General features: G+C 27.5%; 2 protein-coding genes across 2 annotated transcripts in view; both read right to left on the reverse strand.

The window, feature by feature from the left end:
* Positions 1 to 5,763: 5,763 nt before the first annotated feature.
* On the reverse strand, positions 5,764 to 7,327 carry LOC107884716. The gene is made up of 3 exons (XM_029485686.1): positions 6,936 to 7,327; positions 6,712 to 6,780; positions 5,764 to 6,594 (listed from the first exon to the last, which is right to left on the reverse strand). Exons 1-3 carry the CDS (start codon positions 7,305 to 7,307, stop codon positions 6,445 to 6,447), a joined length of 591 nt encoding a protein of 196 aa, XP_029341546.1. The 5' UTR covers positions 7,308 to 7,327; the 3' UTR covers positions 5,764 to 6,444.
* A 4,367-nt stretch (positions 7,328 to 11,694) lies between these two features.
* Positions 11,695 to 13,598, reverse strand: part of LOC115033334 — a 5,880-nt gene continuing 3,976 nt past the window's right edge. The window contains exon 2 of the mRNA XM_029485687.1: positions 11,695 to 12,029. Within this exon, the coding sequence (XP_029341547.1) occupies positions 11,981 to 12,029 (49 nt within the window). The 3' untranslated portion in view covers positions 11,695 to 11,980. The remainder of the gene's footprint in view (positions 12,030 to 13,598) is intronic.

The following is a 13,598-nucleotide window of genomic DNA, read 5'->3' on the forward strand; positions in this document are numbered from 1 at the left end:
TACCAAAGTCCATAAGAGTGTATCAAACAATTAATGTTAAATGGATGCATTACAATATATTATAAGTTTTTTAACTACGTAATATAATGATAATTTATATACATTTTGTCATTTACAGAAAAATTTGCCTAACGATGAAATAGTCACAAGAAGAAGTTCCAAGTATTATACAAGTGATATGGTCATAACCCAAGCTCTTACAGGACACTGATGTTTTAGCCTTTCAGGCACTACCTGCACTAGATGAAATGCGCCCTGATGCTGCGTACATTTACTGCCAACACCCGTGGGACACTGCAGAGCACAGAATTTTTGATTTTACTCAGTGGGATTCGCCCCGGATAGCAGTGATTGCGTTTGTGGGTAACAGAAAAATCACCTCGGGGACGCATGGATTCTTATTTCATGAAAATTACTGTTCCAGACTACAGGCTGCCTCTCAACGTGCCACTCAGTTTTTTTACAACATGGTTGAGGACATATTACGCTGCAAAGAACAAGACGAGAGGATAAAGGATAGCTGTGGCTGAAGCTAAAGCCAATATATGGGTAGCCACCCCTACCAATTGAGCTATCCCACAGACAAACATGGTCTAGAGAACGCGAACACAGGCCGGTGGGTGGGTGTTTGTGATACCTGGCTGGGAATAGGATCAACAAACAAGACTAGACCGGCCGACTACACTTATATCATCAGTTTACCTTTTGTAAGGCAATTGTCTGTTGTGTTTTGCAGATTATGTATATTGTACGCTATTTTAGTCCAATTTGTAGACATCAATAAAGGATGGCAGCAAAGGAATAGTATTATTTATACAAAGCTCTCCTCTGATGTCTTTAAGAAGGAAAAATAAAAATAAAAGCAAAACAATAGTCAAGATAATGATTTAATAATGTGTTTCCTGATGAAAATGACCATATTATTATGGCACTTTTGAGTTCAATAAACTACATACAAATAAAGTTATAATTTAAAATAAAAATATGAATGTAAATATATAAATTGAAAAAATGTACAAATAGTATTTAGGTACATATTAATTTGTATACTATGAAGTCCAATAATATTGTGTAATATACGTTATTGTAATTTAATTATTTTTTTTCAGTTCTTATAAATTTATAATTTTGAGTTAAATTATATTTTGAACAGTAACTTATTTAAAATAGGTAATATCTATTTACTTGTCTAAACAGTAAATTCATCTTTAATTGTAAATCTAATCAAGACAAAATTAGTTTGATACAATTATTCGATGACATAATTTATTATTTAAAATTTTGTAGTTTAAATACTGCTCTAATCTTTATTTTAATTTGGTTAATATAATTATAATTGGATTAATTTACCATTATAACCATTGCAATAATGTATAAAGGATGTTTTTATCAAATATTATTAGTTAACTATGTATATACATAATAATATGTTTTAATGTAACAATTATTTTTTATGCAAACAATATAATAATGTAAACTTAAATTAAGAGAGTAACAAGTCAGATACTTATGTTTAATATTTTAATATTAGACTGCAATTTGAGATGGAACTTCCATATACAAAATATTAATATGTGCTTACGAGCTATTATAATATATAAGTTATATTGTTTAAAACTCTCTCCTCAGATACCATGAAAATTGTTTACTTATCACTATATCAATCTATCTTACACTATGTGATAACTAGGGCTAGGATTTTGTAGCATTTGCATTTTCTTTCATAGTACTACAGGACATAGCTAATCAAAAACAAAATTCGATTCATTCATCACAGAGTTCAAATATGTGATTTTGATTTTGCTTTTTTTGCATTTTCTTATGATATTCGTTAATAGATGCTTACTTGGTACTTTTTTGTCAGTTTATTAGCTTTTTAATTAGTTTTTGTTAATTATACGCATATTTTACATTTTTAGAACATTTACGTACATATTTATCTAAATTATTATTTATTAATTTATTTTAATTTTATTATTATATATACTTATTTCGTGATTTCGTAGTGAAATATTATCGCCTTTATCGGAAAATATTTCTGAAAATAGATTCTTAAATGTTTGTCAAAGTGATTACCGAGTGGGGAGTAGTGGGTTACGTATAATACATTGAAATTTATCGACATTTAATAAAACGGTGTTTAATTTATTTTTTTCAATATTTATAAATTGTGCTTAGTTGTTCTAAGAATTACTTAGTGTGAATATATAAAAGTGTGTTTAATAAATTATTTTTTGATATTAAAAATATTTTTCAGCTAAACTTAAAAATGTTCAAATCTTTTTTAGTTGCATTTTCTTGGTTAAAATGCTTTTTTTGTATCATTATTGGCAATTTTTTAATTCCTTTATTGTAGGTTTTTAGTGCTTTATTTTCCTAGCCCTAGTGATAACTATATGGCGTGGTGCCTCTGAAAGCACACTAAAACCGCTAATTTTATTACAGAGTGGAGTAGTTTGTATCTCCCTCAATAAATCAGTTCAAATTGCTTCTACTTATGATAATTACAAAGAATATGGTGTACTTCTTCTAAATTTCTTATATAAAAATATTATATTTCGTTTACTTCGAAAAATCATTTTAAATTTAATTCAAATATAAATAAACGTGAATCTATAAGATACGATCTAAATATCAATTATTTAAAAAAATGCATTGGTCAGAAATTTGTAGACTACTTAGGACCAACTTATATTAATAATCTAGAAATTAATTTTAAGAGGTATCTTAGATTAAATAATTATAGTAATATAAATAAATATTTATCTAATGTTTTTATAACTAATTTATAATCTTAATTACCTAGTTTATACATTTTTATTTATTGCTTGTTATTTTTGTTATAAATTGTAAATCGTATATGCTGTAATGCTGTATAATCTCTAAGAAAATAACTCGCTACCTTCAACTCAATCTTCGCGTAAAGAAGGTCGGTAAACCAAATTGTTTATTCAGTAGGTATACTTGTACTTGCATTATTATATTATATTTAATAAAATGGTTTATATATTATAAATTTATTTTTGATTTATAATAAATTATTATGTAAAAATCCATTTGTAAATACATTTAAAACAATAGGTACTTAGTTTTAATTCAATTGAAATCAGCTAAGGTCAAATTTTCTCGGTTCCTTGCCGTGCCAAAACGTTTTTGTTATGCCGTACGTGTGTAAGGCGGAGACAACATATGCGGGTGCGCCGCCCTCTTAAAAGCCCTAACAATTTTACACTATTTATAATCAATGATGCATATTTGTATATAGACAGAAATTCGTAGAATGACAATGTCATTATTTTAATAATTATTAAGAGGACGTGATACCCGCATGTGTTGTCTCCGTTAAAATTGTAAATTTTTTATACATCTTAAAATACTCATAACTCGCATTAAAATTAAAATATACTAAAAAGCATATGAGTTTTCCTAGATAATGATCTTATCTTTAGATTTTATAAGAGGTCAATTCACTCTAATTTTTAAATTTACAGAGCTACACGTGTTCTGCTGAGCATAAAATTTGTTATGTTACGCACTTGTAAGACGGAGACAACACATATGGGTAATCACGTCCTCTTAAGAACTTCTCAAGATTGTAAACAAAAATACATTTTCTGATTTGAAAAAAAAAATGTTTATTTCGTATTTCTATTTACTCTAAACGAAAAATAATAATATTCATAGGTACAAAATTAGGGGGCTCCAATTACCATAAAGAAGCTGGGGCCCCGACCACAATTGCGGACTAGCGGTCCGGGCCAGTTCGACTCTGCCAACAAACTTGTTCATTAAGGCACATTATCTTCTTGAAGAAAAAATAGGTAAGAATAGTTTAAAAGGTAAGTAATATAAATATCTACCTGTATAATATGATGTAATGATGCTAACTCTGGTTTGAAGGTATTACTAATTTTTATTTTTGTATACGCTGAAGCACTAATTTAGCGCTAAAAGTTGGTGGTGAAGTTAGTGGGACGTTTTAATTATCGTGGATAATCGATGGTAGGTTGGAGCACTAATTTTTATTTTCGTATATTCTGAAAACACTAATTGAGTACTAAAACTTGGTGGTGTAGCGGTAATTAGTGCTTTTTAGTCTACCGCTAACTTCACAGACATAAGCGTGGATGTCGCACTGCTATAGATTAAGTGGGTAATAAGTATAGGTAATTGATGATACTATTGTGAGTAAAATAATTTAATTACCTACCTAGGTATTTACGTGGAACCTTGTTTTAAATATTCAATCCTTAGTTGAAAAAGTTAAACATTTTATACATTTTGAACTACAAAATCATTTTAGATTCTGAGTAGAACGATGAATGTATTGATTTTACAATGATGTGTGTTTTTATTTTTATGTCTGTCATCACCGTTTTGAGCAATTGCTTCAATTTTCTTCAACAGTATCGATGGGAAAGTGAATCTAGTTCCTGCATTTGAGAGGTCAACATTTAATATTATAGGCTGACTGACTGTTTTCGCTCAGAATCGTTTTTCTTATACAATGATATTATATCATTGAATTAAAACTTAACACCATCCATTACAGCGACCCACTTGTAACCACTTTACAGCAGAGCGACACCCACTTTCCATCCTTTTATTTATTAAACTTATGTTTGTTAAATGGCGCAATACATTATAAATAAATCCAGATCAGACAACGTACACTTATCTCAAAATCTCAAACAGAAAGAAATAATAGATAACGAACTAACTTAATTTAAATTAATTAGAAATTTTTTTTAATTTTACCTTTTCAGTATTATGAAGTAGGTAAATTTTCTAGGTTATTAAAATTAGAATCAATTATGCTGCAGACAATACACAATAATAATTGTAGGTAATATTATGCTATAATATGGTGTTTATGACAGGGATTGGAACCTTGATGGTATATACGGTTCCGGTTCCTATTCGGTTCCCAGTAAACCTAAAAGTTTGGTTTCGGTTCCTATTCAGTTCACAGAAAATCTAAAATTTCGGATCCGGTTCCGGTTCGGTTCCCAGAAAAACTAACATTTAGGTTTAAGTTTCTTTTCGGTTCTTAAAAAATAAAAAAATTGTTATCTATTTGGTTTTTTACATATGGAAAAAAATTTGTCGAGTAAAACTATCGGTTCCGGTAAGGTTCCGGTTTTTAAATTAGTTTAAATAAGGGTTTCGGTGGGATTTCGGTTCTCTATATTCAAATATCCAGTCCTTGGCTTATAAATGTATAGATAATATTGAACGATTCCATCAATAGACATTTTTCAAAATATATTTAAATAAATTTAATATTTAACAACTATGGCCTTAACAGGTAATAATAATATTCATTTGATTGTCATTTAATAAGTACTTATCATAAAAAAATACGTGTTATACATGATAACAATATTATAATGATTATAGAAAATATATTGATCTAATATTATAATATATCACGACATGCAGCGAACCTATAATATTTAAATAGCCAAATGTTGTTTTTTATAAATCTAATGTACAAGTACTCAAATTGATACATTATTGTTGTATAGGTAAAGCCCGACCTGAATTATCATTTCGTGTTTTTAGTACATTTTGGACTGCGCGCAGTGACAATAATTTCTTAACATAGTTAGAAGTTCTATTAACAGTAAATACTAAATATATTGAACAGATTAACGATAATATTATATGATAATACATAAAATTATAAAAATTAAATATTGAATGAGTAAAGAGTACCTAATCAAATAGTTACAACTTACAACCCAGACAGCAAATGTTCGACTAAAAATATTATTATAATATTATCATTTAAAAATGGTGTCTGAGAAAATATATTAAATTTAATACAATAGATAAGTATAAAACGTTTGTAAGTAGGTACAGTCGTCACTCGATAAAACTTCGAAATGCAGGGGACCGAGCTTATAAATTTCGATTTATAGAGGTTTTCGATCTACAGAGTGCTCGGTAGGTAATGAAAATTGTATTGAATAATATTATATGTACCTACATTGTATTTATTATTTATTAATTTTTTTAATTTACATTTATTTTGACATTTAATATATAATATATATTATTATATTATATGTTATTAAAGAAAATAAGTCAACCTAGTAAGATTTTTTCACTGGCACTGACACGTGACACAAGACACGTCTTGTACTTTACGGGACTCATATTAGACCGACTACAATTTATTTATTTTCAACAACAGTTTACCTATTGCAGAGGATTATTTTGGAAAAAATTATACGATTAAAATTGAAAAACTCCCGACAAACTTTTCGAAGTATTATTTCTCCTAATTATAGAGGTTTTTTGAGGGAACCAAACGTTTAGATCGATTTATGGAATTTTTCGAATTATCGGTTGACAACTGCACTTATAAGGTAACTTTTAAAATTATAATATCTTACGATAAATAGATCAAACCTTACAAAATTTAACTGTATCTGTTTATTATTTATTCAATTTGAACAAAACTTGAATTACTAAATAACCAATTGCTTTGCTCGATAAACTAAATAGTTGTCTTATATTAATGTGATACATTCCAAACAGCTCAAAATGGTAGTGTTCGTGTAATCTGCGTAGTAAAAAAAACTTGATCTAAATAAAAATAAAAATAATTATTCCTATTTGATCATTTATGTAATAAATGTATGTTATGTATGAATCACATGTAGTCAATACTTATAATGGTAAAATATAATATTATATAGGTACCTGACGTTTAATTCTAGGGTTTCTTTCTATTATGGATCGTTGATGTAAGACAAGACTCATCCGGTTTACCTGCAAATACAAAAATTAAATTTTAAATAAGTTGAACATCCTAATAATTTTCTAAGCACAACGTTGAATTTTTAAATTCTTACGGTATTATAAACAGTCATTTCTTTTTATTGAATTCAAATAATATATAATATAATATAATATAATATAAGCACCTCTTTTTCCGTAGAGTCACCAATCATGTATACGGTTAGAACATTTACTGTTCTCGTTAACATCCATATGAAAAAAACAACCAAAGAAGACTTATTAATATAATGTCTAGGAAACAATAAATATTCGTATACAGTAACAATGATTTCAGCGAATTCTGATGCAATGAAAACAAAAATTGCCGGGAAACCATATATTGATCTATTGACTTGGTGTAAGCATTCTATAACTTCTAAATACATGTCTCTGTAGGTACTTAAGCAAGATCTTCTTTCCGGAATTTGTTCATTTATTATGTAGACCATCCACTTTATGTATGATATTAGTAGTATGTATTCACAAAGAACAATGCATTGGCAAATATTTAAAACCATTAAAATGACCTAAAAATATGTGATATATAGAAATCGGATTGTGTTTTATTCATCTGACAAACGTATAAAAACACAAATATTATAAAGTACTCTCAATGGAATAAATTGATAAATTATCATGCAAGAATTTTATCTGTTTTATAAAAAAATCATTTTACTTCTTTTATTCGAATACTATTTTAAAACCTTTTTGAAAAAATACATATTCTGAATATTTTTATTAATTTTTTTGAAACTTTAAAATATAATATAATTTGTGACAAAAACGAATTTTTCTATTCAAAATTGGACACACTATTTTTAGTTACAAAAAATAGTTTTCTCCTTGAATGCAATACAATTGATTCACAATTCCAAAACTGAAAAATATTAACGGGGAAAAATATATATTCTATTAATATACGGATACTTTATTATACTATTATTAATATACGGATTCCTATATGTATTCAAAAAAGAATTTTTAAAAGTATTCAGAATATATTTGTTGTAAATGTATTTGAATACGTATTCGGAATACCTCAAAACTCATTTATTCGAATACATATTCCAAATACAAAATAAGAGTTTCCTTTAAAAGACTGATAATTTATGAACTTATAAAATATCTTTGAATAAGAATAATTACCAAATATTTCATTCCAAATAAATGTCTATGCATTATTATAAATACTGTTATACTTAAAATAACTACCATAACATTTACAATAATGATAACTATAGAAATCCAATTCGTATTTTTTATTTTCATCAGCTGGCTCACATTCAGGCGTATCAATTTTTCGTGAATTGTTTCGAGTTTAGTCAATACCATGGACAGTGGATTATCGAAAAATATGCGCCAAATTTGACATATAAATTTTCCAATAAGACATATTTCATTACAGATGATGAGTATTAAAGACGTTATTTCAGACATTTCGGGATCAACTTGCATGACCTATAATACATATTATCAAAATAAAATTATTACATATATCATATTATATAGGTTGGTATTTATATCAAATCATTAAACTATTAATTTCTTCCAGAAGATAAAGTGCTATATTTAACAAGTTTGTAGGAAATTAGCTATAATACTTTATGAATTTATAAATAGTGTGATAATATTATCATAAGAGTTAATAGGATATGCTATTATATTGTAATGTTAGGTTCTATTGTGTCATTTGAATAAACGTTGTATGAAATCTTTTGACCAAAATAAATTTTAAATTATGGATGTTTTTCAATGGGCCTATTATCATTTATGTATCATCATACGAAACTATTAAAATACATTATAATATAGTTATTACCCATCGGTTGGTCTCGTAGAAGTTATCCAAACCAAAATAAATTAATATACATCGCAAAACGTAAAGCACCACCGACGTCTTATAATTGCTGTGGTTGTAATTTATACTGCCAACACCATAAATCAAAAAACCTCTGTTAAAATTATTTAATACTGATCTCACACTCATGATATATTTTATTTCCAACTTAAGTACAAAAAAAAAAAATTGAAGTAACTATACTATAGTTTTTTAGGATTTATGGTGTATGACATTTGCAGGTTTTTATTGAATGAAAACTACCTATTGTTTTAAATGTATTTATATAATATTTTTAAATTAATCAAAAATAAATAGGTACTAGAAAATATTGTTCAAGTGAAAAACAAATATTATTTTTAAGTGCTCAATGTATATTATATTATATAATGTAAGGTGTATTCTAGGTAAAGTACTTTTTAATAACTTAGTGGTAGTAAATAATAAATTGATGCATTTATAATAACAAATTAATTTGTATGTTAAATTTATATTTGTTTTCGTTCCACACTAAAACTATATTACTATAAGAATATATACATATACAGTCAAGTATATATGTCTCAACTGTCTACGAAAAACAAAAACGAAAGGCAATCATTTGATATGATATGATTGCTATTATAGTAATTGACTTTACCTAGGATAATATAAAAAAATTATTTTATACTGATCTAACCCTCATAATAATGTTTGTTTGCAATTTAAATATAGGTACTCAAATAGTTACTCAACATCAGTAAGGTGTTTGACATTTTTTGATTTTAAGTGAATTAAAACCACCTATTGTTTTAAATGTATTTACAAATGGTTAATATTTTAAAACAAATCAAAAATGTATAATATTAGGAAATTACGTTGAAGTTAATAACAAATATTGTAAAAAACTTAGCTACAAAATGATCTCAAACCTTTTACAGTCGTTTTTTTACACGTAGTTTGGTGGATTGTTTTTGTTGGCATATCACTGTGAAACGGTCACACAGTTATTGTTTACACGTCAAATTGATAATACGATTTTTCAGTATCTTGTTCACTTTATTGTATTTTTCTTAAATTAATATATGTACAATTCATGGATAGCGGGGTCTTACCCGTAAATGCGACCTATGCAGATGATTAACTAATAGTTTTTTTTTTTTTTTTATTGATCTGAAATACATCGACAGCTAGGCCATTAGTACACAAATTTTGATTACATTAATAGTATTTTAGTATTTACATGATTACATTACATTAAATTGTACAATTCTGTTTTTTTTTAAGAATAAAATTAAGTTTTTAACGTCTTGTGGGTTTGGTCCTAGTGCTTGACAGATTTGTTCTGAAATGTGGTATTGATTTCGATACTGGTTATATTTTTGACATTCTGTAATGATGTGATTGACCGTTAAAAGTACATTACATGAGTCGCATAGTGGAGGGTCGTCTTTGCTCATCAAGTAGCTATGTGTTAGGTGTGTGTGTCCGATTCGGAGGCGGTTTATTATGGTTTCTTCTTTTCTGCTGAGTTCAGGATTTTTCCATGGGTTTATATTGTTTTTTATTATATTGAGTTTGGTGCTGAGTTTTCGACAGTGAGAGTGCCATTTGTTGTTTGAGTGTAGTTTAATTTCGTTCTTGGCATCTGCGAATGTGATGGAATTAATGGTTGCAGTTAATGAGGAGGTAATTGCATTGTGGGCTTCTTGGTCAGCCATTTCATTTCCTGGAATGCCTATGTGGCCAAATTACTCCAAATTAGTGCCAACAGCTTATCAGATTGTAAAAAAAAACTGGATTCTCATTCTCTAACCTCAAATCCCAAAGTATTATCTTTACAAAACAAAAAAAACAAAAGATCTCAATATAATATTAGACAACGTAGTTATACCTCACCATAATAAAATTAAAATTCTAGGAATAACATTCGATTCCAAACTTAATTGGATATCCCATCTAAAAAATATTCGTAACTCGTTATCTCAAAAACTTAACATAATCAAAATAATTGCCCATACATCATAAATACTGCTATAAGACTCTCAATAGGGGGATTCAAATCCAGCCCAATTGAGAGCATTAGAAACATTGCTAATGAAATTCCACCTAACCTTAGAAGAGAAAAACTATTTTTATTATATTGTGCCAGAACCAAAAGAAACATCAATAACCCAGCCATCAAAGTAATAAACGCATACATACAGGAAGCCGTAAAAGAAAATATAAAAATAAACAATATTTTAGAAAGAAAACCATATCATTTTCCCCCGTGGAATTCAATGTTAACCTTACTTTAACTAACTAATAGTTTATTCAGGGTTACACTTTATTTATGTGTATGTCATAGTAAAATCACTTATTTCATGAATTGGATATCCAATTCATGAAATTAAATAAAAATATATTATAATATTACATGGACATATATTTCATGAAATGGACAATACCTATTACCTGTATTTTGTATTCTAAAAATTTAAAAATTTAAAATAATAATTTTGAATTTTCAGTGCGAGAATTGTTTAAAAAAATTTCATGATTTTGTCTTGTTTGTGTAATGCAAAAACTCCTTGTCAATATCAAGTAAATGTTCTTGTTTTGAAAATAACATGCTATTTAACAGTTTTGTTCTACAAAAACATAAATAGTAAAGCGTCTAGGAGAGTGTCTGTATACTATAATAATTTATAATAATACAAGTTGAAAGACATTTTATATTATTATTATACATTTATACTATCGATCACTGACTATAGTCCAGGCAAATTAGAAAAAATAGCGGAAAAAAAAGCAGGAAAGCTGAATTTTGGTATACACCTTTATGGAAGGGTTCTAAACTAAAAATCCCCAAAGATTTGTAGACCGCTACCTCCGCTAGAGCGCGCTTTGTGCAAGAAAAATCAGTTTTTCTCAAATAACTCGGTTATTTTTGAAATTATAAGAAAAATACCTATATACTATAATATAGAAGAGGTAATTACCCTTAAAAAATGTACATACATCATATTATGTCGGAACAATATTTACCTTGATAATCGCACATGAAATATCATATAATTGGTAATTTCTATCTTATGACGTCCGTAATCGTGATTAACACAGTTTTTACTTTGTATTATACTATTACAAATGAACAGTTTATAGTTTCGTAATTATCATGACATGAGTTTGAATGATAATGTTACGAGTACATAATTTATAATTGCTATCTAAAAATAAAATAACTATTATATATATAGGTAGGTATATAATAATAAAAATTAATATTGGTTAATATAGGTATGCCTTAAAATTCTGGCTACTGCTTAACAAACTATTAATTTAAACAAAACTTTATTTATAATATAATAATCTCTTCATTTTATTGAAATTTTATTCGTTTTTGATCACTAGTGGTAGGTTGATCATCACTGAAATGCACCTATTAGAATAATATGACATCGAAATAATTTTTATAAAAAAAATAACCTATCTTTTTCTTTAATAATTGTTTTAAATATTATATACCTGATTAGCGGTGTTTTTATACTCTGTTTCTTTGTTTGAGGTGTTGTTATCTTCATCTGGTATTGATTCAATATCATATTCGTCAATGCGGCTAACCTGCCTTACATACACTATCTTTACTTGCAATAGGATCGTAAAATGCTTCTATTGAGTCTAATAATTAAGACCGCTTCTCAACAGTTTTAAAACACTGTATTTTACCTTTTCTAAAAAATGAGGACGTCGTGTCACAACCACAAAATGCATGTACGAATAAAATTGATTTTTTGTATCTTTTTGTGATTGTAAGCTATCAGATGAATAAATTCTTCTTTCAACTGTACCTTTTCCTGGTCTCATAAAGACATAAGACAGAAATTACCAATTATATGATATTTCATGTGCGATTATCAAGGTAAATATTGTTCCGACATAATATGATGTATGTACATTTTTTATAGGGTAATTACCTGTTCTATATTATAGTATATAGATATTTTTCTTATAATTTCAAAAATAACCGAGTTATTTGAGAAAAACTGATTTTTCTTGCACAAAGCGCGCTCTAGCGGAGGTAGCGGTCTACAAATCTTTGGCGATTTTTAGTTTAGAACCCTTCCATAAAGGTGTATACCAAAATTCAGCTTTCCTGCTTTTTTTTCCGCTATTTTTTCTAATTTGCCTGGACTATAGTCAGTGATCGATAGTATAAATGTATAATAATAATATAAAATGTCTTTCAACTTGTATTATTATAAATTATTATAGTATACAGACACTCTCCTAGACGCTTTACTATTTATGTTTTTGTAGAACAAAACTGTTAAATAGCATGTTATTTTCAAAACAAGAACATTTACTTGATATTGACAAGGAGTTTTTGCATTACACAAACAAGACAAAATCATGAAATTTTTTTAAACAATTCTCGCACTGAAAATTCAAAATTATTATTTTAAATTTTTAAATTTTTAGAATACAAAATACAGGTAATAGGTATTGTCCATTTCATGAAATATATGTCCATGTAATATTATAATATATTTTTATTTAATTTCATGAATTGGATATCCAATTCATGAAATAAGTGATTTTACTATGACATACACATAAATAAAGTGTAACCCTGAATAAACTATTAGTTAGTTAAAGTAAGGTTAACATTGAATGTTGTGTTCCACGGGGGAAAATGATATGGTTTTCTTTCTAAAATATTGTTTATTTTTATATTTTCTTTTACGGCTTCCTGTATGTATGCGTTTATTACTTTGATGGCTGGGTTATTGATGTTTCTTTTGGTTCTGGCACAATCTAATAAAAGTAGTTTTTCTCTTCTAAGGTTAGGTGGAATTTCATTAGCAATGTTTCTAATGCTCTCAATTGGGCTGGATTTGAATCCCCCTATTGAGAGTCTTATAGCAGTATTTAGTTTAGTTTGAACCATGTTTAAGTGGTTGGTTTTGGCATTTTTTAACAGTATAGATCCATAGTCTGTTTTAGATCG

The sequence above is a fragment of the Acyrthosiphon pisum genome, chromosome X, assembly GCF_005508785.2.
Source record: "Acyrthosiphon pisum isolate AL4f chromosome X, pea_aphid_22Mar2018_4r6ur, whole genome shotgun sequence".
Lineage (NCBI taxonomy): Eukaryota > Metazoa > Arthropoda > Insecta > Hemiptera > Aphididae > Acyrthosiphon > Acyrthosiphon pisum.